The following is a 25,790-nucleotide window of genomic DNA, read 5'->3' on the forward strand; positions in this document are numbered from 1 at the left end:
GCTTCTCTTCGAAATACCCTGCTTAAAGAAGATATGCTCGAGACCGGACCACATGGAGGTGACTGCAACGACACATCTTGCCATCAATGTATTCACCTACGGAACAGAAAGCTTTTAGGCGAAGGGCGGAAGAGAAAGAAAGCAGCACTAATGGATAATAAAAAAGAAAAACATACAACAGGAGGGATTCGCTGGTGGTCACCCACCCAACTACTAACCTCCCGGCGTGTGGCTTAAGTACGGCTGAGCGGACGGGAAGCCCTGTTCTCCACACCCTATGGTCGTATGTACCAGTTTGAACAAAGTAACGCTCTATAGACAGGAAATGTATTCGATTCTACCATATATACCCCTAGGATCACTAGCAAGAATTACTTCAACCCTAGCTATATCTGCCATATCCACCAGAAGCGCTTATAACTGTAACGTTGAGAAACATGATTCCAGATATAGTAAACTGGGTATGTTATATAAGTTCCTTTATCGTCTTATGATATCACAACAGAAACCCTCCTCCCCTTGTTTTAATCTCTTAAAGACTCAGTTCATATACAATTAGTATCTTGAGTCTGTGGCTGTTAGTGGGTCTGGTCTGACCGACAGGCTTTCTACCCAGATAAGTAGACTCTTACAATGAGTCAATGACCCTGGGAGCTTCCAGAACAAGACACTTCTTTCTATTGGCTTTATCGCCAAAGTACATACATACCTCCAAATCGGAAGAAACTTCAGATATACCCTCTTCTCGCTGCATATTGCTAGTAGTGCGATCGAGTCGCAACCTTTTCAGTGCCCATGCGTTCGGTCTCTTCCCTTGGAATAGAGCCAGAAAGTAATCATCGGAAATTAAACAAGCTTTCTCGTGATATACCCTAGATGGTATTTTTGTATTCCTCAAAGATCTGAGGCAGGAAGGAGGCGAGATCTGTGGGGAAGAAAATTTGGTCATTAGCATAACACTCGCTAAATCTCTCTTGACCTTTCTGGGCCATCCAAGACTTACGCGTCATTTCGATATTACAGTGAACCACAAGGCCATGAGCAAGCTGATCATTGATCCCCTGCAGCCAGAAGCGAGAGCACAGTTCAGTGCGTCCATTAGGCAGGCGGCGAAGCTGGTGAATCAACCAGTTATGGTTGTTAAAGTCGGAGGTTTCATGCACTATTTTGTCACATTAATGGAGGTAAACACTTTCAATATTTTCATTGACGTACCTCCAGCAGCAATACGAGCAACAACCATGGTCTCAATCCCTTGCTCGGCCCATTTAGACTTGTCAATGTTCAGCTCGGAAGGATCGACGAAGGCGACTGTTAGCTTGGATGAGTCGGCGCCGAGGTACTCATCGATGAAAGTGAATGTGTTGATATAGCGCTCAGCATAGGCTTTGTTCGTCCAGTCCCATTCATTCGGATAGCGCCAGGCATATTGATGCGCGATTGGATTCCAGAGCTTGTACCGAGACGAGTCGACCAGATGCCAGCCGAACCACCAGTCGTACATCTCTCCGGTAACTAGAAATTGGTTGCAGTTCTCATCAGTATTACACTAAGAAAGGCTTTCCTCTTTCTCCCTTCTAGTTTTTCAAAGCACAAGATTCCGGGAACAGCTTACCAGTACCCATCTCTGTGCGAGCGGTTACCATATATGTCCCGTTTGCATCTGTTGCGTAGCCATTCTCGATCTCGAGGTAGCCGGGTTGTACCAGCAACTTATGCGCCTCGGTGGCTTCGAATGCTAAAATTCCGGCGGCATCGCCGATTGATTAGCGATTTTAATGCTGGACGAGGAGACTCGCTGTCAGGTCGGGAAGCCAGACCGTTCTACACTCACCTAGGGCAGAGGCATCAGGACTCATTTGGAGACCAGCCGACACCTCCTCGCTGATGGCAGCCACCTTCGGATTATAATACTTAAAAAAGTATTTGATATAATCCTCTGTACAATATCCCAGATAATACGCACTGGTATCATTGACGTACGAGGCAACGTTGGTGGAGACGGCTCTCTGGGAGAGCAGCGTCGGGGTCGCGGCCACACTAGACGTAGGCTGTTTGTCAAATGCCAGCGCAAAAGCCACCGAGGTGAGTAAGGGCAGAGAATACTTGCACATCATTCCGAAAAAATCGGTAGTCAATAAATTGAGATAATGTTGGAGAACGGAGAAGGTGAGCGGATGAATGGTCATGCTAATATATTGGTCGCGGTCTCGAGGAAAAGGCTTTTTTTTATATACTATAAACTTATACTATACTACTTTCCATTTAGGGAACACAGTGCTACGTTCGTGAGCAGGGTGTAGCAATTGTTCGGCATCTTTTGAACTTCCGAACGAATCTATCAGCTCGGATATACGGAGTAGAGAGAAAGCGAAATAAATATAAGTAGGGCTGGAAATGTTGTGGGTCGGGATCCACCCACGGTCAAAATAAGTTTTGCGGGTCTGTACTACGTACTTTAAATGATGCTCGGAAACGCCCGGATTCAGCACGCCGGTATCTCGGAGACTGCATCTGCAATACTTCTGTATATCAAAACGCACAATGGAACCATATCCTTTCATTGAACAGACTAAGTACGGTGTCGCGCGAATAATTCAAGACCCGATAAGAGAGGGGCAAAGGTTTACATGCCAGCAAACTCCCAGGGGTGGCATGCTTTAGGCTGCTCTAGTTCAACCATGCTTTTTCTGGAGAAACTTTTATATTGTCCGTACGTAAAGCTGCTTGGGCAAGGTAACTTCATGATTGGTATACGGAGTACGCTTTCTCTCCGCACATTACCTCGCTAGCACCAGTCGATCCACCGTAATGCTACCCTGCAAGCAATTCACTTGATCTAGTACTGCAAAACCCCCTTAGTTCCAAGGAAAGGGGGCCCGCGAACAATCTTCCAACTGAAAGGAGCGACGATCCTCATTCTGACTGCATGGATTTCGGCTTCCTATGACTCATGATCTGATGGTGTATTGCGTATGCCGAGCCCCTTCGTGTCAGTACTCGAGCTCCATTGACATCGTGTTTGTCAATTTCGTACTAGATCGACAATCTGAATGTACTGTGTAGAAAGACAAGGGACCCACCGCCCCACACATTTCCGATCCCAAAAACAGACCGTTTGAATATTGTAAACCCAACCATTACTGAGGCATCCGCCCCCTTTTCCATGAGTATGAACGACGCCACACTTCCAATTCAGTCCTTCATAGAAAGGATTGGTTGGAATCAAAACATTCGTCATTGATCAGAATAACCCATAGAATGCGGGTATGTTGAGGTGTACGCGATGTGGCACTTTCCATGATCATTCGGGAAGGGTTCGATTTACCAGGATTCTTTTGGAGAGTTGGCTTTCTTGACAGCATTTCTCTGCAAACATGCCCTTTATACCACCAAGGAATTGGGTGTCATGAAGATGGATTGACTGGTAGGAGCGGAGGTTGGCAGCCATTTGACAGAGTGCTACGTGGAAGTTCAACGACGACTTGGCAGTATATAGATTCGTCTAATAATATCTTGCATCATACACTCACTGGATTCGAGGACAAAGGTGCCCATGGTCTATTCCAGCTAGGCTTATTGAGACGTAAAGCAGGCCTACACTGTTAGTCCTATCGAGTCTCTGTTTCATACGGTGGTGGCTATAATTCAAAGAAGATAAAGGGGCTTCCTGATCTAGTGGCATTATAAGGGCGTACATTTGACTATGCAGAGCAGCCTAAGTAGCTTCCCGAAGGCTATACTAGAGATACCCATAAACATTTCCAAGTAACTTGAGGTACGTGGATGGATAAGTGACCTTTGTAGGATTAGATTTCGAGTGTAGACGAGATTTCCTAAGGAATCAATGCTAATCAACTTGTATAGCTGAGTGGCTTTTGACTTGTCCGGACTCATGATGTCTGGTTCCATGACGCAAGTTTCACCAACCTATGTCAGCTACTTCAGAGTGTGGAAAGAGATGTTAAGCAAATAATCTGTCAGCTAGCAGCTATTCAATCTAGACGAACATTCATTCTGTATGGCAAGTTGATTTTCCCACTTTCTACTATTTTCGATTCACAGCGGGGACATATTCGGACTTCCACTGTATGGTCCGACATCTCCGACTCACATTGTTTTGAGAATCATTCCATAGCCACAAGATTTTGGAATAGAAAGATTGTTCAGTCTAAGGACTCTTCGAAGCCATCTGACAGCTTTGAGGGATATTCAATGCGAAGGAGGAAAAGACGCTCGTTTGTCAGACAAACGGTGAGTTATATCACGACGCTATAAAACGAGGCTAATGCAAATGTTGAGTTCGGCATCGGTTTTCCCTTTAACATATGCAAGTAATGAGTCAGTTATTAGTAAGAATCACATTCGATTTGCATATAGAGGCTTGGCAGTTCTTCTGTCTATTGGCATCACTGGAGAAATACGCTAGCGGCTGATGGATCTTCTCCAGAAGCAGTGTGGGCATACCAGGGTATGCCGACTATCACATAGGTTGAGAAATAGTAAATTTGGTCATCTCATAACCTCAGCAAGCACAGCGAACAAAACCTGATTATCGACCCTGCAGCCTTCCCATTGAAACCGCGCGCTCCTATATCCGCATCGAAGCCGCATATCAAGCTCCGAAATGCTTAGGTTCCTTGTGTTGTAATTCATAACTAGCTCTAGGGCCACAGCACACACGGTTGTATCTTGGTACTCGTCCCTCGATAAATTTGTGCTTAGGGTTGTGTCTATAACATCCTGTTCCGGTAGACGTAAGGATCCTGAATCAGGCTCGGTTTCAGGAAGAGTTAGAAGACAGCTAGTATCCTGGAGAAAATCCTTGCACTTATTGGGAGATATGGATAGTGGTAGATCGAAGCCGAGCTGGGGAATATCTTCTAGAATTGTGTTCTCTGGAGGCCCTAATAAATATCCAGTCATATCAGATACGGCGCCAATGGAATGATGGGTCGGGTATATCATATGCCTGCGGTGGATGAACTATGGCAGAGTGGGATGTAGCCCTACCCAAGAGAGACTCATCCCCAAGAGGGATGGGCTCACTGCTTATATCTCTTAATGCGTTGTTCTCGCTCTCCGTCTGTCTGTTAGGTCTGATAAAACTGGAATCAGCGCCCCCGGCATAGAGTAACGCTGTCAACCTCTCATTTTCTTGATGAAGCTCGTCCGTAATAGACTGCAGCCTCCTTATCTCTCGGGAAGTAGTGCCCTCGATGGATGCAAGTCTCCGTTCCAGTTCCGCTACATAATCTCGTTTTCGCTGTCTGCAGCGACGCTGGTTGTTGCGCACACGGGTGAGATTATCTGCCTAGCTGAGGAGTTAGATATTATGTACTGAGTGAGTATAAAAGTGATACCTTCATACTTTGGTTTTCTGCTTGATGCGTGGCATGGTGGAGGCTTGGGGTGCGCCGATTCGAGTCTTGCCACGTTACGTTTGGTTATATTATCACAGAAGGACCTTAAGCTCGAGTTACATGTCGCTGATGACTTTTGTCGTTTTATAGCGTTGAATACGATGCATAGAGAGTAATTTCTGTGGGAAGATGTGGAAAGGAAAGCGTCGAACAGCTTCATATTAGTTTGTCAGATTTAATAACCTATTTAGTATTCCCCGCACTCGGGATCCACTCCGAAAGTGGTGACATACCACTTTCCCAATGTTTATGAAGTTGTGCTTAAATTGGTGACATATCGGCTATCCACTCACCAAGGAACATGACAAATGCTATCACATTTGCTCACATTTAATCAAATCTTAATTAAGAAATCTCGTGAATATAAATACAGTCGAATGTCTCCCGTCTACCGTTCGAAGAGCTAGCTCATCACACTACTAATGTCTCAACCATAGTAAATCCAATAACCACCAATCAACATTTCCACCTTGCCATATATAGTTGTATCGTGTTACAAATCTCCTACAATATGTGCGACAATACCTACAACCTTGTTCAGTCACGCTACGGACACATCGCCAAGCAAAGTAGCGACGCCCAGCAGCACGACAAGGAAGAGGAAATTGCTAGGGCGTTTGGCTACAGTACGGAAGATCTGAGTTCGCTGCCAGGGAAGACCAATCTTGGCTTGAGCTGTGGAAATCCGGTGGGATTTGCCAATGTGAAAGAGGTCTGTCCTTTTCCTTAACCAATCCTTTCCCTCGATAGTAACGAAGCCTCTAACCTTCTAGCAGGGTGAAACAGTTCTAGATCTTGGCAGCGGCAGCGGTATTGACGTACTCCTGGCGGCTCGTAAAGTCGGGCCCCATGGACAGGCCATCGGCGTTGATATGACAAAAGTGAGTTTTCTGAGGCCTTTGCACCGTAGAGACAGAGCTGATATGAGACAAAGAGCATGGTTGAACTTGCCGAGAAAAACATCCAAGAGGCAGGAATCTCCAATGCAAAAGTCATACAAGCAAATATCAACTCCATACCACTACCAGACTTCAGCGTCGACTGCATCATCAGTAACTGCGTCATCAATCTTGTCCCAGCTACCGACAAAGCGGCCGTGTTTAAAGAGATTGCCCGCCTTCTGAAGCCTGGCGGAAGGGTCGCGATCAGTGATATTCTAGCTAGAAGGCCGCTTCCGGATCATATTACTAACAATATGGCGCTGTACGTTGGGTGTGTCGCTGGTGCTAGTCAGGTTGGGCAGTATGAGGCGTATCTGAAACAGGTTGGATTCGAAGGCATGTACACCCGCTATAAAGAGAGACTTGGTACTAACCTGCTCCTAGACGCGTTTATTGTTGATACGAAGTCGGACCTTAACCTCTACAAAGGGTCTTCGTATTTGCCTCAAGGCTCGTGTTGTGGCGGTAGCTCTGGGGATGATAAGGCTGCGAGTGATGTTGCGGGGTTGGATTTTAATGAGTGGGTCGGTCAGTTACTGTCTTCTATCCTGCGCTTAATTGCGCTGCTGACCCTGTTGACTGTTTGTCCAGGTTCTTTTCAGATCTATGCTACTAAGGCTTAGAACGATTTACTTTGTATATTGTCCCATAAGATCTCAGATTTACTGCATAGTCTCGCCTCACCTGCCGTATGCTATAGGAGCTCTATCAGCCACATCCAGGGTAAATTGACTGCCTGAGATATATATCTTATGTTTCCTACCATGGCTTAATTTTCCCCCTGGACTTTGCCGCTTCACATAATTGATATCCTTTGCAGAAATACATAAATGAATAAACAAAATAAATAGTAAGTAGCCTACAACTACAGCCCAATTATCTCAAACGTATTCTCGTATTAATACTATAACGTCAGATTATATATGGCCGCTAACCTGACAACCAACAGGTTCATCTTTCAGAGCCCAGAGACTACTAGTAGAACCTCCCCTACTTAAACTCCCCAGGCCCCGGGCCGAAATGACCTCCATCAGAGACCTTTAGATAGGGAACAGACTGCGAATCATAAGTATTAGATCCGACATTATTGCCCCACCAGCTAAGCTTGGTACCGGTGTAGCTAAGTGCGAAGAAAATGAGGATGGTAGCCAGGGCAGTGCCTGTATCCATCGCAGCTTGGAGGAGGTCTATGTTCAATGATTAGTATTTGAAAACAGTGGTACTATAAGTAGGACGAAAATGAAACTCACAATTGTATCGCTTCCACCACTGGAAGGCGCGCCGGCGGATCCAGAAATTGAATATGAATCCGACGATGAACCAGAGGGAATATTGCGCTGAGATAAAGTTAGTCATTGAAACCCCGAAAAAGAAAAAGCTCTTCACTTACTCGTAGTAGCAGGTGGGATATTGCCGGCGGCATTAAAGAAGATTGGTACGTTCACGTACTTCAGCCAGCTATTGGGATATCGCCGGTAAAGCAAATAAACGATGACGGTGACAACCGGCTTGGTAAGAGTTAGCCCAGGGAAATATGATGTATTTTTGACCGAGTGCTAACATACCCCGATTATGAAAAAGTACATGAGGCCGTTGTAGACTTGTCCTTGTTGGAACATTCTTTGGGGACCGATTGTTCCCCAAATAATGGATGCATTGTACATCACCTTGGAGCCGTTGCAGGTAAAACGATTGGGATTCTTGGGGTCACAGAGCCGGGATATATGGCCGAGCATCCAGCGTAAAACTGCGTGTTTCTGTTAGTGGATTGGACTTATTGTCAGATAAAAATAGCGAAGCGCACCTCCAGTTTGAGTCATAGTCGCGATAATGGATGCATATACTTGACCGGCGAAGAGCGCACGAGGCGGGATTTTCTGCATCGCAGATTCGTTAGCTCAAATGAAAGGGGGGTTTTTATTGATACATGAACGCACCATATACTGTCCCATCTTGAGATCTTGGGCAAAGTCCATGGCGTGCTTAATTGAGTTATACCCATAACACTTGACCATAGTGTTGGCGATCGCGCTGCCAGGATATGCATACCCCGCAATAAGCTCCGTGATAATATTCAGGAAGACACGTTGGTTAGTTGTTCCTTGTAAAATCCCTTCTGGCAGGATCAGAACGAGGCCCATGCCAAAGCAGATGACGAGGAATCCCCAGACGGGCAACTCGGTGTCCCAGTATCGCACGGTGAGAACACCTAATCCAAGCACAATAACGGTCAATATTCCGTACCACCAGTCCGGGACGTCATTGTAGGCATGCATTAGTCGACGATGGATGTCCTCGCCACCAGCACGGGCGTTTTTGAATTTGGCCCAGATTTCGCGACCGTTGTAGAGATAGGTGTGCACAATCACGGCTGTCACTGCGGCAAAGCCCAGGCCGTAAGTAAGTGCGTACCCCACTGAGATGTACATCGGAGAGTAGGCTTGATATTTGCTCTCGACGAAGTTTAAATTAGCATCCACCACTCGTGTGATGTTATATGACTGGCCGGTGTTGTCAAACGTGTTTGACGATAGGAGCGGTAGGCTGGTAAACAGGTTAGAAATCGAGTCTCGCGAATCAGTGGGAAAACAAATGCACTCACTAAGCACTATTCCAGACATTGGTGTAGTACAGGATCGGGGAAAGGAAGAAATAGAATAATACAATCGTTGCGAAGGCATTACAGGTGATGTAGAAAGGGGTGGTCAGTGGAAAGCCGGCGTAGTTTATCTCGGTCCAGTCGAGACTAATGGGCAGAAGCCCTAAGCCCGAGTTCATCTGTAATACCACACGTGTTAGACTATGGCAATGAATCTAGCATAAGCTATCGAGGGGCCTCACTCCGAACAATGTGTTGACCACCTGGTTGTGAGGCACAATCCATGTGATAAACGCAAAACTACTGAGACTGGTCCAAATATAATCGGGAAACCAGAACAGCACAAAACCGAAAATTGAAAAATAAGCGAAGAAGCGGTATCGAGTAATTGTCCATCCATTTGCAGGAGAACGGTCTTCACGCTCGTGAAGAGCGCGAAAGAGAACGGTGGAGGAAAGAGATGTGGGCCAAATGAGAGCGGCTGGATAGACGATCCACCGGCGAGCAAGGCCGGCCAGGCCGAAGCTGAAAAATGTGAGTATTGGTGTACCAGACTTGAGAAAGGCCTTCTTAGACCTCAATCACTTACCCGATCATTTGGGTGGTCAGGAGGTACAGAAAAGAGAAGCCTGGTCCGAAGTCACGTCCCCAGTACTGAGGGTGGATAATTGCCACTAGTGACCCTTGCGCATAAGGTGTAGAAGCGCTGATATTGACACACTATATTCATCATTGAGTGAGCCAGCATACCAGAGATGTACATGTGGAAAGGATGACTGACGATGACAATAAAGGCATGCTCTTTGACGGTGAATTTTCCTGGATTGATATCGAATGATAGCTTTCCCAACGGTACCCTCCAACGGGGAAGCTTTTCCCATGCCCGACCGATAGGGAAAACGAGAAGTTGGGCTACAACATAGCCGATAGTGAGAGAAGGCTTAGCGCGGTCAGCATCGAAGCGTTGTTCAGTCCACGCATGTTTGAGATTCAAGGGTCCTCAACATACGTATCGCAGGCCGAAGAACTGGTTAACACCCGAAAATAAGACAACAAAAATTGTCATGAGGATCCATGCTCGAACAGCTGAGATAAAAGTCAGTAAATGCGACCGGCGGAAAAAGTCGGCCACTCACTGTTGCAGAGCATGGTTGGATCATCCGTGTTGGACACGCAGGCGGCCACTTCAGGGACTACAAAATTCCCCAGTTAATTAATTAACACATGGCTCATAGCTAACATTTGTCCTTGGGCTACCCACACGGTGATTGATCCCCATCGACATTCCATTTAAATGCTTCCACGGGGGGTAATTCGGTTGTCTCCCTGGGCTTTCGCACCTCATCTATCCCTTTGTCCGACTCTAGATCTGTCGTATGAGCCTCAACAGTAGGCCCGCCCTTGTAATCATCTTGGCCATCTTGGGCTTTAGTCTCTGAACAGCTTTCAGAAGGCATGACGGATTAAGGCAAGTCCAATACTATGCCCAGTGAATACAGTATTGGCCCTCAACAGAATATTCCAGAGAACTACCGCGAGAATTTACCAGCAAATATAATGCAAGGGGTTTTCTAGAGTACAGGCTCTTACGAGGAAGGATCATAGCAGACCCACCTAACATGGAAGGTTTTCTATCACGCTATCGAACATGATATATCACATCATAACGCTAGTGTAATGGAAGACACCTGGTATAAGGTCTTGAAATAGCTATGTTGCATGTGGAGCGGATCCAGTGGATCTTCAACAGTCTATGATATCATCAACTGAACAATTCTCGGGCGCGATATCTGGTGTGACTATCATTCAAATGGAATGAAGAATTTTGAAAATTTAATCAACGATAAATCAAAATTCACAATATATTCCACATAATAATTCTAGCGGAGTGAAAAAGATGAACGTGGGATGACAACGTACTGAATTGCTTTCAGTTTCTAAGGCGCAAGCGGTGAGGAACTAATGTACTCACTGTTTAAACATGCTAGACTTGAGATATCTAGAACTGACAGCCACTTTGTATCCTGCATGGTGAAAGAAAAGCAGGTAAAGCAGAATCGATAAAGGTCCAACCGGAAGGTTGCCCATTGATAGACCTAAATACTAGTACAAGCATTTCAATTGGATGCTTGGACATGCTTATCGAGAATTATTTTCGGCGTCGGTCCGGGCCGAGTTCGAGAACCAACTGATGACGAGTAATCATTAGTTACATTCTCTTGTTGATTCTTACTAGCGCATTGGCAAAGAATTAGCGTGGCTGACGTTCAAACTAGAGATGTTTGCGGTGGCCATGCGAACGGAACAGCGTAAACCCAAAATAGAGATAACGGGCACCAAGTTAATCGACCATCTCAGGAAATGCCGACCGTGTCGTCTAACACGATCGAGGCCCATTTTATTTCTATAGCATAGCAATTGGACGTAGAGTATAGCTGCAGGTGTCAAGTGTACGGTATCCTTGGGTTGATACTAAGTTTGCAAGTCAAATGCCAATTCGTGCCCTAAGTTGCGTGATCGCTACCACCCCCACTTCGGTGAACGATCGTGCCTCTGACGCGAGCTTGTATGCATCAGACGTGATAGTAGGGCGTATGTATGTACCTGACTTCAAGACCGGTAAAACATCGGGGGTTATTTAAGATTTAAGCTTGTCATAGAAACTAACCAGCGGACAATTCTCGAGCTCGTGCACCGTCCAGACACAAGGAATTATCGATTGCGCAATGGGCCCGGTGAGCCACGTTCTTTCTACGTGTTTTACTCCACAGTCCTTTATTCTATTAATTTCATACACACTCTAGTGAGTGCCCTCTCCAATAACTATAGCATCCTGCATTAAACAATATCTGCGGAGGCACAAGTATCGTGACACCTGGGAGTGGTTGTAGGATCCATTCAACAAATCTTTCATCGCTGCGATAAAACATTGTTGTGGGATATTATGTACAAGGTCTTATATCCCAACCTTTGTTCGGGAGAGGCAATGGCCAGTCCCTTGCACTATTCCATTTGTCGATGGTTCCCTTTCCCTCTGTACAATAGGATGCATCGGGGCCTCCATGGGAGTTTTCAAAAGGGGGAACTCTCAACCTTCCATGTGTTTCAATCTAGTATTTGTGATTATATTAGCATACGCCTGGACTTTAGTTGGGCATTCAGTACAACCTAAAATGCATGCAATAATGGCTGACGTGCACTTTTGTTGGCAGGCTCAAGTGCGCCTGACTCAAGGGCATGACGGAGCAATTGTCGGATCACCTCCATTATACGATCGGAAGATGTGGCGGGCAAGAAACCATGGTGACTTCATTTGCTGTACAGGCCATACATTCGCTTGAAGATTATAAAACAATGTGCTCCGATTATTTCTCAAGCATTCAGTACACCAGCTTGCCCCTTCGCAAATTATGTTAAGCATCATGGCTTTCAGGGCTATATTGGCTACACTCTTCCTCCTTCAATGGGCCACCGCTTCACCGGCCCTAAATAGCAGCATAAAAACATATAACTTTCCAGAAGGGTTGAACCGGGCACACTCCTACGTCATTCATGTTAAGCAATCTCCTGGGGGTTTGCATACTGTCGAGTCCTACAACGCCATCGTATCAGAAGCCAATACGACGTCCGGAAAGGGAATTGAGCACAATACTTCCTTTGCCGTGTTCGACTTTGAAGGACCCATCGACCTCTCCGTCACCTACAACAAAGGGCCTGTCAAATCTGCGGTCATTAGGCCATACTCATATGGCATTAAGCCGACCGTTAAAGGAAATACGGTCTCATTTACGTTGGACCGGCCACGCAACGTCGTAGTCCAAGTGAACGACGATGTATTTGATACGTTACAGCTTTTCACAAATGCCCTGGAGACCGACATTCCAAGTCAACGAGATCCGAATGTGGTTTACTTTGGACCCGGCATCGACAACGGCCCCTCCTCCAAGAGTGGAACACTGGTCGTGCCATCCGGTAAAATTGTATATCTTGCTCCCGGTGCAGTTGTCACTTCCCGACTGGCCTTTCAGAATGCGACCAGCGGTTCAATTCAGGGTCGAGGCGTGATCAATCCGAGCTCATCGGGCGGTATACTTATCGAATGGTCGAGGAATATCCTGGTCAAGGATATTCTCATTCTCGGAGCAAAAGGGTTCTCCGTCACGACGGGCACATCGAAAAATATCACCATGTCGGGTATCCGGTCGATGTCCTCCACCGGCAATGGCGACGGGATTGACTTCTTCTGCAGTGAGGATGTGCTTATTGATGGGGTGTTTCTACGCAACTCCGATGATAATATCGCGCTTTACCAGCACCGCTGGAACTACTACGGGGACTCTAAGAATATTACCGTGCAGAATTCATCCCTCTGGGCAGATTGGGCTCATCCCATAAATATCGGCACGCATGGCAACACCGACAACCCCGAGACAATGGACGGCGTCACGATCCGCAACATTGACATTCTCGATCACCGTGAGCCGCAACTGTGGTACCAGGGATGCATTGCCATCAATCCCGGAGATAGTAATTTGATCCAAAACATCCATATTGAAGACGTACGAGTCGAGGATTTCCGCTTGGGCCAGTTACTCAATTTCCGGGTGATGTATAACTCCAAGTATAACACGTCCCCTGGCAGAGGCATTCGGAATGTCTACGTTAAGGACCTGGTGTACAATGGGTCCCATGCCAACCCTTCGTTAATTTTGGGATATGATAAAGATCGGAAGATTTCCAATGTCACGTTTGTCGGCCTGCGGATTAACGACAAGTTCATCGATGATAATATGGCTAAGCCATCCTGGTACTATACGGCGGATTTTGTTCCCATGTTTGCGAATGAATATGTAGAGGGATTGAACTTTACGAGCGAGCAATAGCAAACGAGAGGGCGCCCACTTCTTCATGGTCAAAGCAGATAGATTCCAATCCTCTTGATAACACTAAGCTTAGTACGGAGATTCTTCCCCACGCACCGCGATTTGTCTTGGGCAGAAAGCCTGTATTACTCTTCTTTAATCAACTAGTACTTACCCCAGATGCTTGACAAAATAAGTTTAATAACATGGAAAGGTAACTAGCATTGTGAGTAGCAGTGGCACCGAATAGACCAACCGGAAAATTACCCAAAAGGAAAAGTCCGGAACATATGAGTGAGTTGATTGGTTCCATGCGGTGTTGATCTTTGCTGGAGCTCCACCCGATGAAGGCTTCGGAGAGACTCCGTTACTTCGTCCGGCGCTACTTTTCTCCCTTCCATGCGGGGGGAAAAGACAAACTCCGCAATCATGCAACAGTCTGCCCCGTGGGGAATATGCATCTAAGCCGTCACGACGGCAGTTGAGATATGGCGTCAATATCACAAATGACCAGTATTAACAGGTTGAAACCTCGCCAGAATGCGGTCTAAAGGAAACGGCCGGTCCGCGCAGGATCAACGACCGCAACAGCCACAACAAGACCAGGACGCCTCCAAGCCAGAAGACGATATCCCCGCTTGTCAGTCCTGCCGAAAGAAAAAGGCACGATGTAGTCGCGAGCAACCATGTTCGCAATGTGTGCGCTTTGATGTCGCATGCGTTTACGATGACCGTCGGCTGAAGCCTGGGTTACGCGCAGGGGCAGTTGACCAGCTCTATCGCCGCATTGATACGCTGGAGAACATGTTTCTCGGGCAAAGTGTTTTGTGGAAGCAGGTCTGGGAGGCGCTCCATCCTAACTCTGCCTTTCCTGGTGCTGCAGATGAGGATGGTCATAATGAGGAATTCCCGGGTAGACAATTGGCTCACGCGCGGGAAGCCATGAAGAAGTCAATGCTACAGCTTGCTGCGACCAAGGACATGACAGCGTCTTCGATTGAGGTAGAACACAAGGATGATGGTGATTTTCGATCGCCAAAGCGACGAAAGATCGATGTGGTGTCGACAACACAGCAGCCAGTACGGAACGGGACAGGCTTCGACATCCTCAACTCTGACATAGTGAACGATCTCGTTGAATTTTACTTTGCGAATATCCACCATTGGATTCCAATTCTACATGTCCGAAGATTTCGTGAACAAATTCAGTCTTACAAGGGACGCCAGAAGGCCATATATATCCTGCATGCTATTGTTGCGTTGTGTAGCCGATTTTCCGATGACAGTCGCCTGGGAAACGACGCAGAGAAGGCCGAATTGGCAGAAAGAAGTAGGCAAAAGGTTATATTGAGCAGCATGGAGTCATTCTCGGTTGAGAACCTCCAGGCTTTAGTAATCATTGCCTTTGACACAGTAAGCTGACCGTGCCTTTCGCCGTCCGCAAAGTTGCTAATGTCCGTATTGATCGGTCGTGGACGCGGTCCGTCCTCATGGTCCATCGTAGGAGGTATGGCTCGCACAGTAGAGCAGCTTCAGCTAAGCGTCGAAGAGGAGCATCTTTCAAACCATTCCCAATCTGGCGAGACATTAATACGACGCATGGCGTTTCTGAAACCATCCACCTCTTGGAGAGAAGCGGAAGAAAGGCGACGTGTGTTCTGGACAGTGTTCTTAATGGATCGCTTCTGCAGCGTATCCACCGGTTGGAATATCAGTCTGACCAGTGCAGATGTCAAACGGCGACTACCTTGCGAAGGAGCACTCTGGGAGCAGGAAACTGAAGTAAGGCCGCCATACTTTGGCATCTCGGACGCAAAGGCCGCTAGCCCCCATCGCCCTTTACTGACAGAGAATCGAATGACGGCTGATCCGAAGGAGCAAGATTGTATCGGAGGGTTCGCTTACTGCATCGAAGCCACCGAGTCTCTAGCATTAGTCACGAACTTCTTTCTTCACCACGCCCTTGACATCCGAGATGTAGACAAAGCACAACTCTGGCTCATGCGATTTAAGGAGCTCGATCTCCGGATGGTCCAGTAAGCGTTCTTTCCCAGTTAGATCGACCTATGGCAAACATTGACCATTCTTCAGATGGAAGCTTTTTCTGCCACCAAAGTGGCGGGACGCATCAGTTCTTAACGCCGACGGAATCATGGACCCTAATCTTACTCTTGCACATACAACACATAACACAGCCGTAATACTCCTCCACCAAGGGATCGCCTACCCGCCATTACACTGGCAGTCTTGCCCCGTCAAACTGCCTTCAACATCATCGGCAGAAACATGTCTGGAAGCTGCTTCGGAGATCAGTACGATTGGCCAGCAGTTTCTTCTTTGCTCTCCCATCCTCACCAACCCCCAGTTCTCCTTCTGCCTATTCATTGCCGGTAGGATGCTTCTCACGCATTCTAAATACTACGGTACTCCGATACCCAATTCGTTGGATTCGCTTATTGCCAGCTTGTTCGAAGTCTCCCGGCGATGGGCAGGGCCCCAGAATGTACACGACAGCCAAAAGGATAACCTCGCCTCCGGCTTTGCTAAGCGATTGGTTTCCGCAAAGGACAACTTTCCCGCACTATCCAAAGCTAGCTTAGATATCCGACAGACAGCATACTCTGAAGGTACTGACGATAGAGCACCTTCCAAGCATGTAGAAGCAGTTTCTACACCAACAGTACTTGAACGCTCGTCGATTCTGCCAAACAATACATACGGTGAACAAGAGCCCCCACTGCCCATACCCGATAATCAATCTGACACCTCGATTGGCTTGGCGTTTCCTCCGCTTCCCTTGTCATTCCAACAAACTCTCCAGAGTTTCACCGATGTAGATCCGTTTGGTATTTCGTTAACGGACCGGGACCAGTTTAACCCTCAGCCGTCCCATGTGTCGATCTGGAATAATGCGACAAGCCCTTTATACACTAATGCCCCCATTTCATTTGGTTGCGCATCGCCGGAGCATCCGCAGACAACCCCTAGTCCTGGACAGAGGATCAGTCGCTATAGTGCAGTGGAAGTGGACCGAGCGGCTGCCATTGGGGAGAATTGCGGACATCTTGGGACACAGTAGTTAGCGAGCGGATTTCTCCTCCTACTGCTCTTGTATACCTGCAAATAGAATAATAACCGGAGGAAGCTTCAACAATCTATAGTCTATTGCGTATACCTCTATTGTAATAAATGCTCCCGATGGATAACAAACCTTGCCACACTGACTAGTCCCAGCTCTAAGAGCATGTTTCCCATCAACATGAAATAATAATCGGCATAGACAAGACCATGGTTCGCCCAGCGACGAGTAGCAAACTCATAGTTATTTATCGTCGCACCATCGAGGATGGTTTCCGGTGTCTTCTTGCAAGTACCATTCCCATTTTGCGCCGGTCGAGAATCCATAACCCGAAGCGCCCCCGACTGCTTCTTTTCGTGCTCAGGTAGATCGGCAGGATACGTGGGTACCACAGTATCAGACGCCTCAACCTCGAACCTCAGGTCGCCAGGAGTCATGAACCCGTCAACCGTACCCTTTAAAATCCTCAGCGCAGACTTCAAATAAAATTCAGCAGCATCCTCATCCACGCCCCTCAACGTCTTATAAATCAATAACAGCCCACAACCCGCCACCATACCTGCAGAAGTATCTCTCGGACAGGACGAGTCCACAGGAGCATCAAAATCCCAATATGGCACTGCGTCATCGGGTAACCGACGGATAAAAAAATCAGCCAAGCTTCGTGCCGTAGTGAGAAATTCCATCTCCCTAGTCCACTCGAAAGTCTGCATGAACCCCAAGATCCCCCAAGCCTGGCCGCGAGCCCAACAGCTCTCATCGCTATATCCCTGATGCGTGAACTTCGATTTGGGTAACCCAGTCTTCGTATCATAATTAACAACATGGACTGTTCCATTATCCGATCTTATATGGTGCTTAGCTGTGGTCCGCGCATGCGCAACTGCGATATCGTAAAAATTTGCATTTCCCGTCTCCTTCGCAGCCCAGAATAACAAGTCAAGATTCAACATGTTATCGATAATAACCAGGAAATCCTTCTCGGGGTCCGTGAATGAATATCGTTTAGTATGACAAACGTCCCAGCTCCGCAACGACTGAACGCGCTCGTCGAACCGACTAGCCAGAGAGTGCGCGGCTAGGGCTAAACTGTTGTAGGCCTGCGGATCGCGGTTCAGAGACCAGGCTTTCATTGCCCATGGCGCGATCATGAATCCCAGATCGTGGGTATCTCGCTTCGCGGCGTTGGCGTGTAGATTGGCTGTCCACCATTGGCAGAGGTACTGAAGCTGAAGCTTATGGGGTAGTGAGCCCTTTCTACTGAGTCGCCATGGGATGTCATAGAAAGCTGGATAGAGAGTCTGCCGTTCAAGGAGGAGATACAGCGAGCCAGGGAAGAATCCTGATGTCCAGAAATCGAGAGTGCGGTAGACGTAGGTCACACCGTCTGCGCCGGTGTACTCTGGGTAGAGGGTTGGTGGGTTTGCATTGTCTAACGCCTTAATCGCCACGTTCCAGAGTTTTGCTGTTGCGGATTCGGAATATAGTGCTTTGACTAACGGGGAGGCTGTGGCTTCGGAATGTACTTCGTCGGTTTTGGGCTTTTTGGGTGACTGTGGTTGTTAGTGTATCTTCTTGTTGATTACTGAAAAGGTAGGTATGCCTACGTCTGTCCCATTTTGCCACGACTCTAGCACTCGTTTCGCTGATAATGAGTTGTTTTCGTGCATTTTTATATTGCTCCAATCGTAGATGGTTGAATGACAAGAGATATTTAATTCAAATTATAGAACCCAGGCACAAAATGAAATTCTATCAGCACTAAAATCCAAACACTCAATAACCACGTTCCATAAAATGGTTGCATTGTTATAACGTATAGAGAACGGTCAGATACTGATCAAGTAGGGCACGGCAGCGGAGGAATGGCCGGGGCATCGCCGATTAGCCCTCGGCCACTTGACAGCATGAGAGTCTCGGACTAGTTGCCGGACCTCGTCCGACGGCACACCCTTTTTCCCCAGATTCTTCTTCTCCACGACTCAGAATTGGGTATCATACAGCGTCAATAATGACCCTCCGTAGCGGTGCTCCGATTTTAGGGCGGAACGATATGCGTCCTTCCATACACAAACGTCCTCATAAATCCAGTACTTCGCGACTAGATCCCATTATTTTCAACGTTAACCTTGGCATACTCACCCACGATGGCCGACATCCAAGCAGACCGTAAAGGCATTTCCTCCCAGCATGAGCATATTGACCCACCCGAGAAACCTCAGTACATGGCCGGGGTCGATGCAGAAACCGCAGCCTATGCAACTGGCCCTCCCGTTGAGATCGACAAAGCTACCGATCGACGACTTTTCTGGAAGGTCAATCAACGGATACTCGTCTGTATGGTTGGGGTATGTTTTCGTGTACTGACGACAAGCGGTTACGGCCACTAATGGTATGGTCCAGACCTACTTCTGCCAAGCTCTTGATAAGGGCACTCTAGGTTTCAGCTCGATCATGGGTATTCAGGAGGATGCAGGTCTGGATAGCAACAAATATAACTGGCTCGGGACGATCTTGTACATTGGAGTGCTTGTGGGGGAATATCCGACCAACTTCTTGGCCCAGAAACTACCGGTCGCGAAGTATCTTGCGGCGAAGTGAGTTTTCGTCTGATATATGAAGACAATGATTGACTGAAATAGTGTATTTCTCTGGGGAGTGGTCATCGCCGTATGTTCAGCCTGATGTCGCTACAGCTTGACAGCAACTCACATATTCCAGTGCAGTGCGGCCGCTAAGAACTTCCCCGGATTAATGGTTGTTCGATTCCTCCTGGGGTTTGTCTACCAATTCCATAGCATGTTGTCACTCTAACCTCCTACTAGCTGCTTTGAATCATGCGTCCAGCCAATCTTTATTCAGATGACGTCCATGTGGTATACCCGCAAGGAACAGCCAATTTTAACAAGCCTGTGGAATTGCAGTAAGTATTAGCCTACCTACTAGCATTATTCATAGCTAACCGTCGCAGTGATGGGCGTCCAGATGATGGTACTTATCCCCTCGCCCACATATAGATGACTCTAATGTCACATAGGTAGGAGGCATTATGGCCTGGGGCACCAGCCATTACATAGGTCATGCCATCAGATCCTGGCAATTACTTTTCCTCGTCCTCGGCGTGGCGACTTGTGTCTGGGCTGCATTTCTAGCCTGGTACCTCCCTGACAGCCCAATGAAAGCAAAGTGCTTCACCGAGGACGATAAACGCTTGCTTGTGGAACGGGTGCGGGCGAATGAAACTGGTATTCAAAACAAGACCTTCAAGAGATATCAGCTGGTAGAAGCACTGACCGACCCTATCATCTGGCTTTATGTCCTCATGCAAGTGTCGAGTACACTTGTGCTCGGTGGGTTGGGCGTGTTCTCCAACATTATCATTAAAAGCTTCGGGTTTACCACGTTGCAAACACAATTGCTCAATATCGCACAGGGTGCTGTCACCAGCGCCGTCATGGTGGGCGGAGCTTCGTTGTCATCTTGGACGGACCAAACGATCTGGATCATGCACTTGTGGACAATGTAAGTGCAATCATATTTCCGATAGTATATACTAATAAATCTTGCCAGCCCTCCCATAGTCGGCACTGCCATCATTTTCACCATCGCACCAACTGAGTCCACAAGGGTCGGCCTCTTGATCGCATTCTACTGCACGCAGTTTATCTGGGCCGAAGGAAATCTTCTATTCTCGCTGATCTCCCGCAATGTCGCTGGCCAAACGAAAAAGTCGACTGTACTCGCCATGACATTCATCGCCTGGGCCGCTGGAAATGCCACCGCGCCGCAGGTATATATACCTCCCGTTAATCATCAACATAATCCAGTCCAGCTAACAGGAAAAATAGATCTTCCAATCCTCCGATGCACCACGCTATACCAAGGGCTTCACGGCCCATTTCTGTCTCTATGGAATCATGAATGGCACCTTACTCGTTACACGATGGTTGCTTGTCCGTCGGAATAAAGGCAAAGAAAAAGCCACTGCTGTTGCTGAGAATGGTAATCCCGAAGATATTGGTCACTCAGGTGCTTTCTTGGATATGACGGATAGGGAGAATCCGGACTTTCGGGTAAGTAAGTTGAGGAACTCTGTTTGGTTCGTAACTAATTGTTGTAGTATGTATATTAGTTATATGCTTTATATGAACGCTATGTGATGGCTTTAGGGGCTTGGGGCTTGGGGTGTGAGGGTTTACATATTTAGTATTTCAATTCAAGTTTCATGGCCCAGAAACGCTCCCTATCACGTAGGCTAAGTAGCTATTTTCTCATTGTAAGCCAAGCCAATAAAGAGAGGTATGGTTCAGAGGATGGCTTTACAGCAATATGCAACTTCGAAACAGGACGAATTCAGGAGATTCCTCACAACATCGCTTTGGATTATCGCTCTTTGAAAGTCCCCGTATCCCCGACTGGAGCCCCAGCAGCCTACTTCAAAAAGAGCCTGTGATATATATGCACAGTATCAAATGTAAACAAATTAGGCAAACCTTGCAGTTGACCGATATAATGCGATGCAACCTCGCTTTCCAGCCCGGGCAAACTCGTAAATCTTCACATTGCTCAGGGTCTATCGACGCACGGAACCCCAAGCTTTTCCTTCAAAAAATACGCAACATCATCGATCTCGTCTGGCACTTTATACCAGTGTCCAAACTCTTCATACGCTTTCCAGGTCACATCCATCCCAAACCCATCGGAAAGAATAGACGCCATTCGTTGCCCAAGGTTCACCGATACCTTCGGGTCTGCCGACCCATGTCCCAGGAAGAAAGGCGTATTTAAATAGGACAAGGAAGACTGCTGCAAAGCCGGCATATTAAGAGCGTCCCGAATATGATTGATCGCATGGATATGCCCAGGGACATCCTCACCATCCTCATCATCATGAGAGAAAGGATCATCATCTTCAAGGTCAGATTCGCTTCCATCAAATCCTAATAGTCCCGAGATCTCTTGTTCAAAAGGCAGCCACCCGCTCATTCCAATAAATCCACCAAGCGGCTTCATCTTGTCATCTTCAGGGAAGCCCCCAAGAAGACAGGAAATAGACGTTGCACAGCCTTGACTTAATCCCCCGATGATGACGCGACGATGCTCTCCATTTAACAGCCGTGCCTCTTCATGAATCAACCCACGCAGGTAGCGGGTACTTTCCTCGAGTCCATCTACCTGCAATTCCGTCCTGATGTTTGGATCTTCCAATGAGTAATTGTCAAACCACTGGTTGATAGGGATCCTTTTCAGAACCGTGGAGCGACGTTTCCTGGCGGTGGGGAAGACAAACTTCACTGTTGGGAGACGCCGCGCAATGTCAGTTGACTCGAGGAAGACCTGGCCAAAGCGCTCACCATTTCTGCCACGGCCGTGGAGGAGAATGATTGTATGGGTGTGTTGGTTGCTCTTCAGAGGTGCGATCACCAAAGGAGCGGGGTAAGGCTTGGGACCCGGCATGTTGGAACACATTGGAATCAGATTCAACGAATTGAAAAACAAAAGCCGGCGGTTACATTCTTGGAGTCGTGGACACGTGAATTGGGTCGAGCCCTAGCTGGAAACTAAACGTTCGAGTTATTAAGTAGGATTTGATTGTTCACATTACTTTATTTTCTATATTTTACGCAAAGCCACTTCGTTGTATTAGCAGATGAGCTAAGTCTATTCTTTTTTTTTGAAGGCAAGCCAACCTAAAGGGCACTCTTGTTCATGCACCCATGAGATCTGCATGCCTTTAAACATACCATACTCGGATTCATCCGTCGGTGGCTCATTGATTTGCTATTTCCGGTAGAACTCCCACTGGAAACCCCATTTTCTAACAGCAGAGACCAGTCGACATGAACCTATCTCTGCTCAACTGAAGCTTTGGGTGGACACATCCCAGTAATCAACATAGCTGCCATGCATGTCTCACGGAATCACTGACCTCCCTTTATAATGAAAGAAATTGTCACGGTAGTACTTGTTGTAGTGTATCTGATAATTGCCTCGATGAGTACGAGTGGATGAAGCAATTCCTGGATGATGCCGCACGAATTTGCAGTATTGTTGTGATGGACAAATGTCCAGGACTTTATGTAATTTAAGTAGCGAAACCCAGGGGCCACCGAACAAGTGACAGGTAGAACGAGGAATGTCAGTCTTGGATTGGGAGAACATGGTTCCACCTTCTAACTGGTAGATCATGTTATACAGACATTCTTGTGATCCACATAGAAGAATGCCAGGACGAGCTGAGAAGAAATTGTGACCGCTACCTAAACCGTCCGAATTATCTACATATTCCGTCCGCAGTTGAAGTGAAGATTGTCATAGGGCGAGCTCGTGGGATCTACCGCTTTTAAATGTCATGCTGGTCCATGTCCGTTCAGACCCCAATAGTGTCGTACTGCCCAATGTGGTTGAATACCTTGTTGCATTCGGATTTCTGAACGCCATGAGCAGCCATAGCCCTACTCAGATACAGTGTTGCACCTCGGGTGGACCTCCTCGTATGATACCATATTCTTGAGGATGTAACCGATCTCTAACACCCTATCCTCTTGTGCATTATGAACTATCGCATGCATACAGGGTAGTCGTGCTTCAAGCCACATAAACTGCGCTCCATCCGTTCTACTATTCTCTTTTCTCTGTTCTTTAACTATTCTGTGTGCTTCTGACTCTTCCCCCCCTTTTTCTTTTGATAATTTTTTCTTTCTACTGCAGAGGGCTATATTCAGTTAACTTACCACCCGCCTCGTGCCAAGGAGTACTGATCAAGCTGTGAGATGTCTAGAGTGAGGCAAGCCGCGATAGCAGCAGCCAGCGCTGCTGCAGGTGCAGGTGCAGCACTTTTATATACATCAACAGCTCAACCACGTCAACCCGAACCGACGCTCGAGATCATTGCTCCCGATATACCAGGCATCTCCCCGCTACCCGATATACGAACCAAAAGTCTTCCCGTCCAAGCTCCCCCTCCCGGTCTTGCTATCACACCCTTTAGCCTTCCCAAAATCGATCCAACGGGGATTTTAACATACGGCCACCCTGGCCCAGTCGCCGACGAATTGAAAGCTCTTTCGTTCTATGGTGCATACGACCGTCGCACGCGGAATCCCCTATGGGTCGCAGAACACATAACACCAGAATCCATGGCTCAGGTCATCGGAACGCGAAAGGACAACTTTCGGGAAGACCAAAGTATCCCCAAGATATTTCGTGCTAAGGTGAGCGACTACACCAAGTGCGGGTATGACCGTGGCCATCAAGTCCCCGCTCAAGATGCGAAATGGTCGCAAAAGGCGATCGACGACACCTTCAAGATGTCCAACATGTGTCCACAGGTGGGCGATGGGTTTAACAGGGGGTACTGGCGGTACTTGGAGGAGTTTTGCCGGAATTTGACCGCAACGTATCCTTCTGTGCGGATCGTGACCGGTCCTCTGTACTTGCCACGTCAAGGTGATGATGGCAAGTGGCGCGTTAGCTATGAGGTTATTGGCTCAAGTAAGGTTCCTGGCGCAGAGGAAATCAGCGCTAGGGAGGATAACAACTTTGCGCCGAATGTTGCCGTCCCTACGCATTTCTTCAAGATTATTTATGGTGAGAAAGAACCCCGTGATGAAGACGGAAATGAGTGTTACACGGGTGAAGTTGCTCTGGGGGCGTTCGTCCTGCCAAACGGTGTGATAGACTCCCACAAAAAGCTGGCAGACTTTGAGGTCGATGTTGCCCACATCGAGCGTGCCAGTGGTCTGGAGTTCGTGAAGAATTTGGACCCCAAGCGACGGACACGGCTCTGTGAAGAGGTTGAGTGCGGTGTTCTGGTTAAGGAAATGAACAACAAAATGAAATCCAAGCTGTGATGAACACCATCGTACCTTGTTTTTCTTTCGTGTACTTCTGTTGTCCTCGATTATCGCCAGTGTGAATCACGTGTTGTCACGTTTACAGTGACGAACATTGAGTATGGTTAGACATCCATGAACACGTTCGACCATACATAAGTTGTTTACTATATCTTAGAGTCTTAGCTTACCGATTTGCCTTTAGGTGTAGATCAGCCTTTAGTCCCTATACTCATCACCAGACAACCCAAGACAATCTTTTTCGGGACATCGCTATTTTGGCTCTGTGCTACGTATATCCTTTTACCGCCGGCTATGATTCTTTATGATGTTCATCTTCTCTGCGTAACCTGGATGATACCAAGCAAAAATCATTTCCGTCCGTCCCCCACGCCAAGGTGCTACATGAGATTTCTACGGATTGCCCAGGGGTATGAGTCAGTTCCTATGTAAATATGCACCCTTCTTTGGGTGAGCATATCTAATGATTATCTCTTAATTTCAATTTTCAATTTCGTCCTCCTCCATCTTGCTTTGCCACAGGCTTCAATACTCACTATTTAAACGTCGCATATGTTAACCAATCTGGCATTATCACGGTCAGCCTATTCATTTACATCAGGGTGATAGACGTCGAGTGAGTTATCCGGCCTCCTAGGAATCTAAGGCTTTTCCAATGGTGCCCTAAAGAATAGCCTATCGAAGCCGCGTGCATCGAGATTCCGTGGGGTACGTCAAGGTCCAGGCTTGAACCACATTCCATTCAGTGTTGAGACCCATAAAACAGAATCTAGGCATCGAATACACGACCATACTTACTGGAGTATATTTTTAGGTGTGGGTCCGCGAGGGAGCCACAGAAATACACAGTATTACCAAACCACAGATAGGCAACCAATGAAGTTGAATGAACAAGTTTCACGATAACAGGCTCCACACAGAAACAACAGAAATAGTAAACTTACGAAATGCTTCGCCCAGTACCTTGTATGGCCCCCAAACTCGAATCCTTGACTCTTCATGTCCTCGATAATTCTAACTGGTTCACGGT

The 25,790-nt window shown here is 47.2% G+C and overlaps 10 protein-coding genes across 10 annotated transcripts; 5 read left to right on the plus strand and 5 right to left on the minus strand.

Moving 5' to 3' along the window:
• Positions 1-872: 872 nt before the first annotated feature.
• On the minus strand, positions 873-2,117 carry BDV27DRAFT_164032 (uncharacterized protein; the record flags this gene model as incomplete). Its single annotated transcript, XM_032073631.1, has 5 exons — positions 873-925; positions 1,004-1,162; positions 1,216-1,515; positions 1,616-1,738; positions 1,835-2,117. The coding sequence occupies 5 exons, from the start codon at positions 2,115-2,117 to the stop codon at positions 873-875; spliced, it is 918 nt and encodes a 305-aa protein (XP_031921026.1).
• Positions 2,118-4,484: 2,367 nt separating this feature from the next.
• BDV27DRAFT_76486 (uncharacterized protein) lies at positions 4,485-5,486 on the minus strand. The gene is made up of 3 exons (XM_032077531.1): positions 5,372-5,486; positions 5,014-5,314; positions 4,485-4,907 (listed from the first exon to the last, which is right to left on the minus strand). The coding sequence occupies exons 1-3, from the start codon at positions 5,396-5,398 to the stop codon at positions 4,513-4,515; spliced, it is 723 nt and encodes a 240-aa protein (XP_031921027.1). The 5' UTR covers positions 5,399-5,486; the 3' UTR covers positions 4,485-4,512.
• A 215-nt stretch (positions 5,487-5,701) lies between these two features.
• On the plus strand, positions 5,702-6,987 carry BDV27DRAFT_169892 (S-adenosyl-L-methionine-dependent methyltransferase; the record flags this gene model as incomplete). Its single annotated transcript, XM_032075154.1, has 4 exons — positions 5,702-6,135; positions 6,200-6,304; positions 6,358-6,892; positions 6,956-6,987. The coding sequence occupies exons 1-4, from the start codon at positions 5,935-5,937 to the stop codon at positions 6,985-6,987; spliced, it is 873 nt and encodes a 290-aa protein (XP_031921028.1). The 5' UTR covers positions 5,702-5,934.
• Positions 6,988-7,240: 253 nt separating this feature from the next.
• BDV27DRAFT_169894 (OPT oligopeptide transporter protein-domain-containing protein) lies at positions 7,241-10,420 on the minus strand (the record flags this gene model as incomplete). Its single annotated transcript, XM_032075155.1, has 11 exons — positions 7,241-7,551; positions 7,615-7,701; positions 7,755-7,872; positions 7,930-8,111; positions 8,169-8,241; positions 8,302-8,815; positions 8,967-9,142; positions 9,206-9,539; positions 9,646-9,683; positions 9,973-10,049; positions 10,225-10,420. 11 exons carry the CDS (start codon positions 10,418-10,420, stop codon positions 7,355-7,357), a joined length of 1,992 nt encoding a protein of 663 aa, XP_031921029.1. The 3' UTR covers positions 7,241-7,354.
• A 1,965-nt stretch (positions 10,421-12,385) lies between these two features.
• Positions 12,386-13,846, plus strand: BDV27DRAFT_164036 (putative endo-polygalacturonase; the record flags this gene model as incomplete). The annotated part of the gene is made up of 1 exon (XM_032073632.1): positions 12,386-13,846. One exon carries the CDS (start codon positions 12,386-12,388, stop codon positions 13,844-13,846), a length of 1,461 nt encoding a protein of 486 aa, XP_031921030.1.
• Positions 13,847-14,350: 504 nt separating this feature from the next.
• BDV27DRAFT_138468 (putative C6 transcription factor) lies at positions 14,351-16,926 on the plus strand. The gene is made up of 3 exons (XM_032069246.1): positions 14,351-15,238; positions 15,290-15,861; positions 15,917-16,926. Exons 1-3 carry the CDS (start codon positions 14,366-14,368, stop codon positions 16,902-16,904), a joined length of 2,433 nt encoding a protein of 810 aa, XP_031921031.1. The 5' UTR covers positions 14,351-14,365; the 3' UTR covers positions 16,905-16,926.
• Positions 16,927-17,002: 76 nt separating this feature from the next.
• On the minus strand, positions 17,003-18,574 carry BDV27DRAFT_150879 (glycoside hydrolase family 88 protein; the record flags this gene model as incomplete). The annotated part of the gene is made up of 2 exons (XM_032071288.1): positions 17,003-18,457; positions 18,512-18,574. The coding sequence occupies 2 exons, from the start codon at positions 18,572-18,574 to the stop codon at positions 17,003-17,005; spliced, it is 1,518 nt and encodes a 505-aa protein (XP_031921032.1).
• A 477-nt stretch (positions 18,575-19,051) lies between these two features.
• On the plus strand, positions 19,052-21,064 carry BDV27DRAFT_169897 (putative MFS transporter; the record flags this gene model as incomplete). The annotated part of the gene is made up of 10 exons (XM_032075156.1): positions 19,052-19,252; positions 19,308-19,501; positions 19,547-19,578; positions 19,609-19,624; positions 19,730-19,827; positions 19,876-19,895; positions 19,942-20,426; positions 20,475-20,694; positions 20,753-20,850; positions 21,037-21,064. The coding sequence occupies 10 exons, from the start codon at positions 19,052-19,054 to the stop codon at positions 21,062-21,064; spliced, it is 1,392 nt and encodes a 463-aa protein (XP_031921033.1).
• Positions 21,065-21,470: 406 nt separating this feature from the next.
• On the minus strand, positions 21,471-22,361 carry BDV27DRAFT_164042 (alpha/beta hydrolase; the record flags this gene model as incomplete). Its single annotated transcript, XM_032073633.1, has 1 exon — positions 21,471-22,361. The coding sequence occupies one exon, from the start codon at positions 22,359-22,361 to the stop codon at positions 21,471-21,473; it is 891 nt and encodes a 296-aa protein (XP_031921034.1).
• A 1,316-nt stretch (positions 22,362-23,677) lies between these two features.
• Positions 23,678-24,761, plus strand: BDV27DRAFT_169899 (DNA/RNA non-specific endonuclease; the record flags this gene model as incomplete). Its single annotated transcript, XM_032075157.1, has 1 exon — positions 23,678-24,761. One exon carries the CDS (start codon positions 23,678-23,680, stop codon positions 24,755-24,757), a length of 1,080 nt encoding a protein of 359 aa, XP_031921035.1. The 3' UTR covers positions 24,758-24,761.
• Between the last annotated feature and the right edge of the window lie 1,029 nt (positions 24,762-25,790).

This window comes from Aspergillus caelatus (assembly GCF_009193585.1).
Source record: "Aspergillus caelatus strain CBS 763.97 unplaced genomic scaffold BDV27scaffold_381, whole genome shotgun sequence".
NCBI lineage: Eukaryota > Fungi > Ascomycota > Eurotiomycetes > Eurotiales > Aspergillaceae > Aspergillus > Aspergillus caelatus.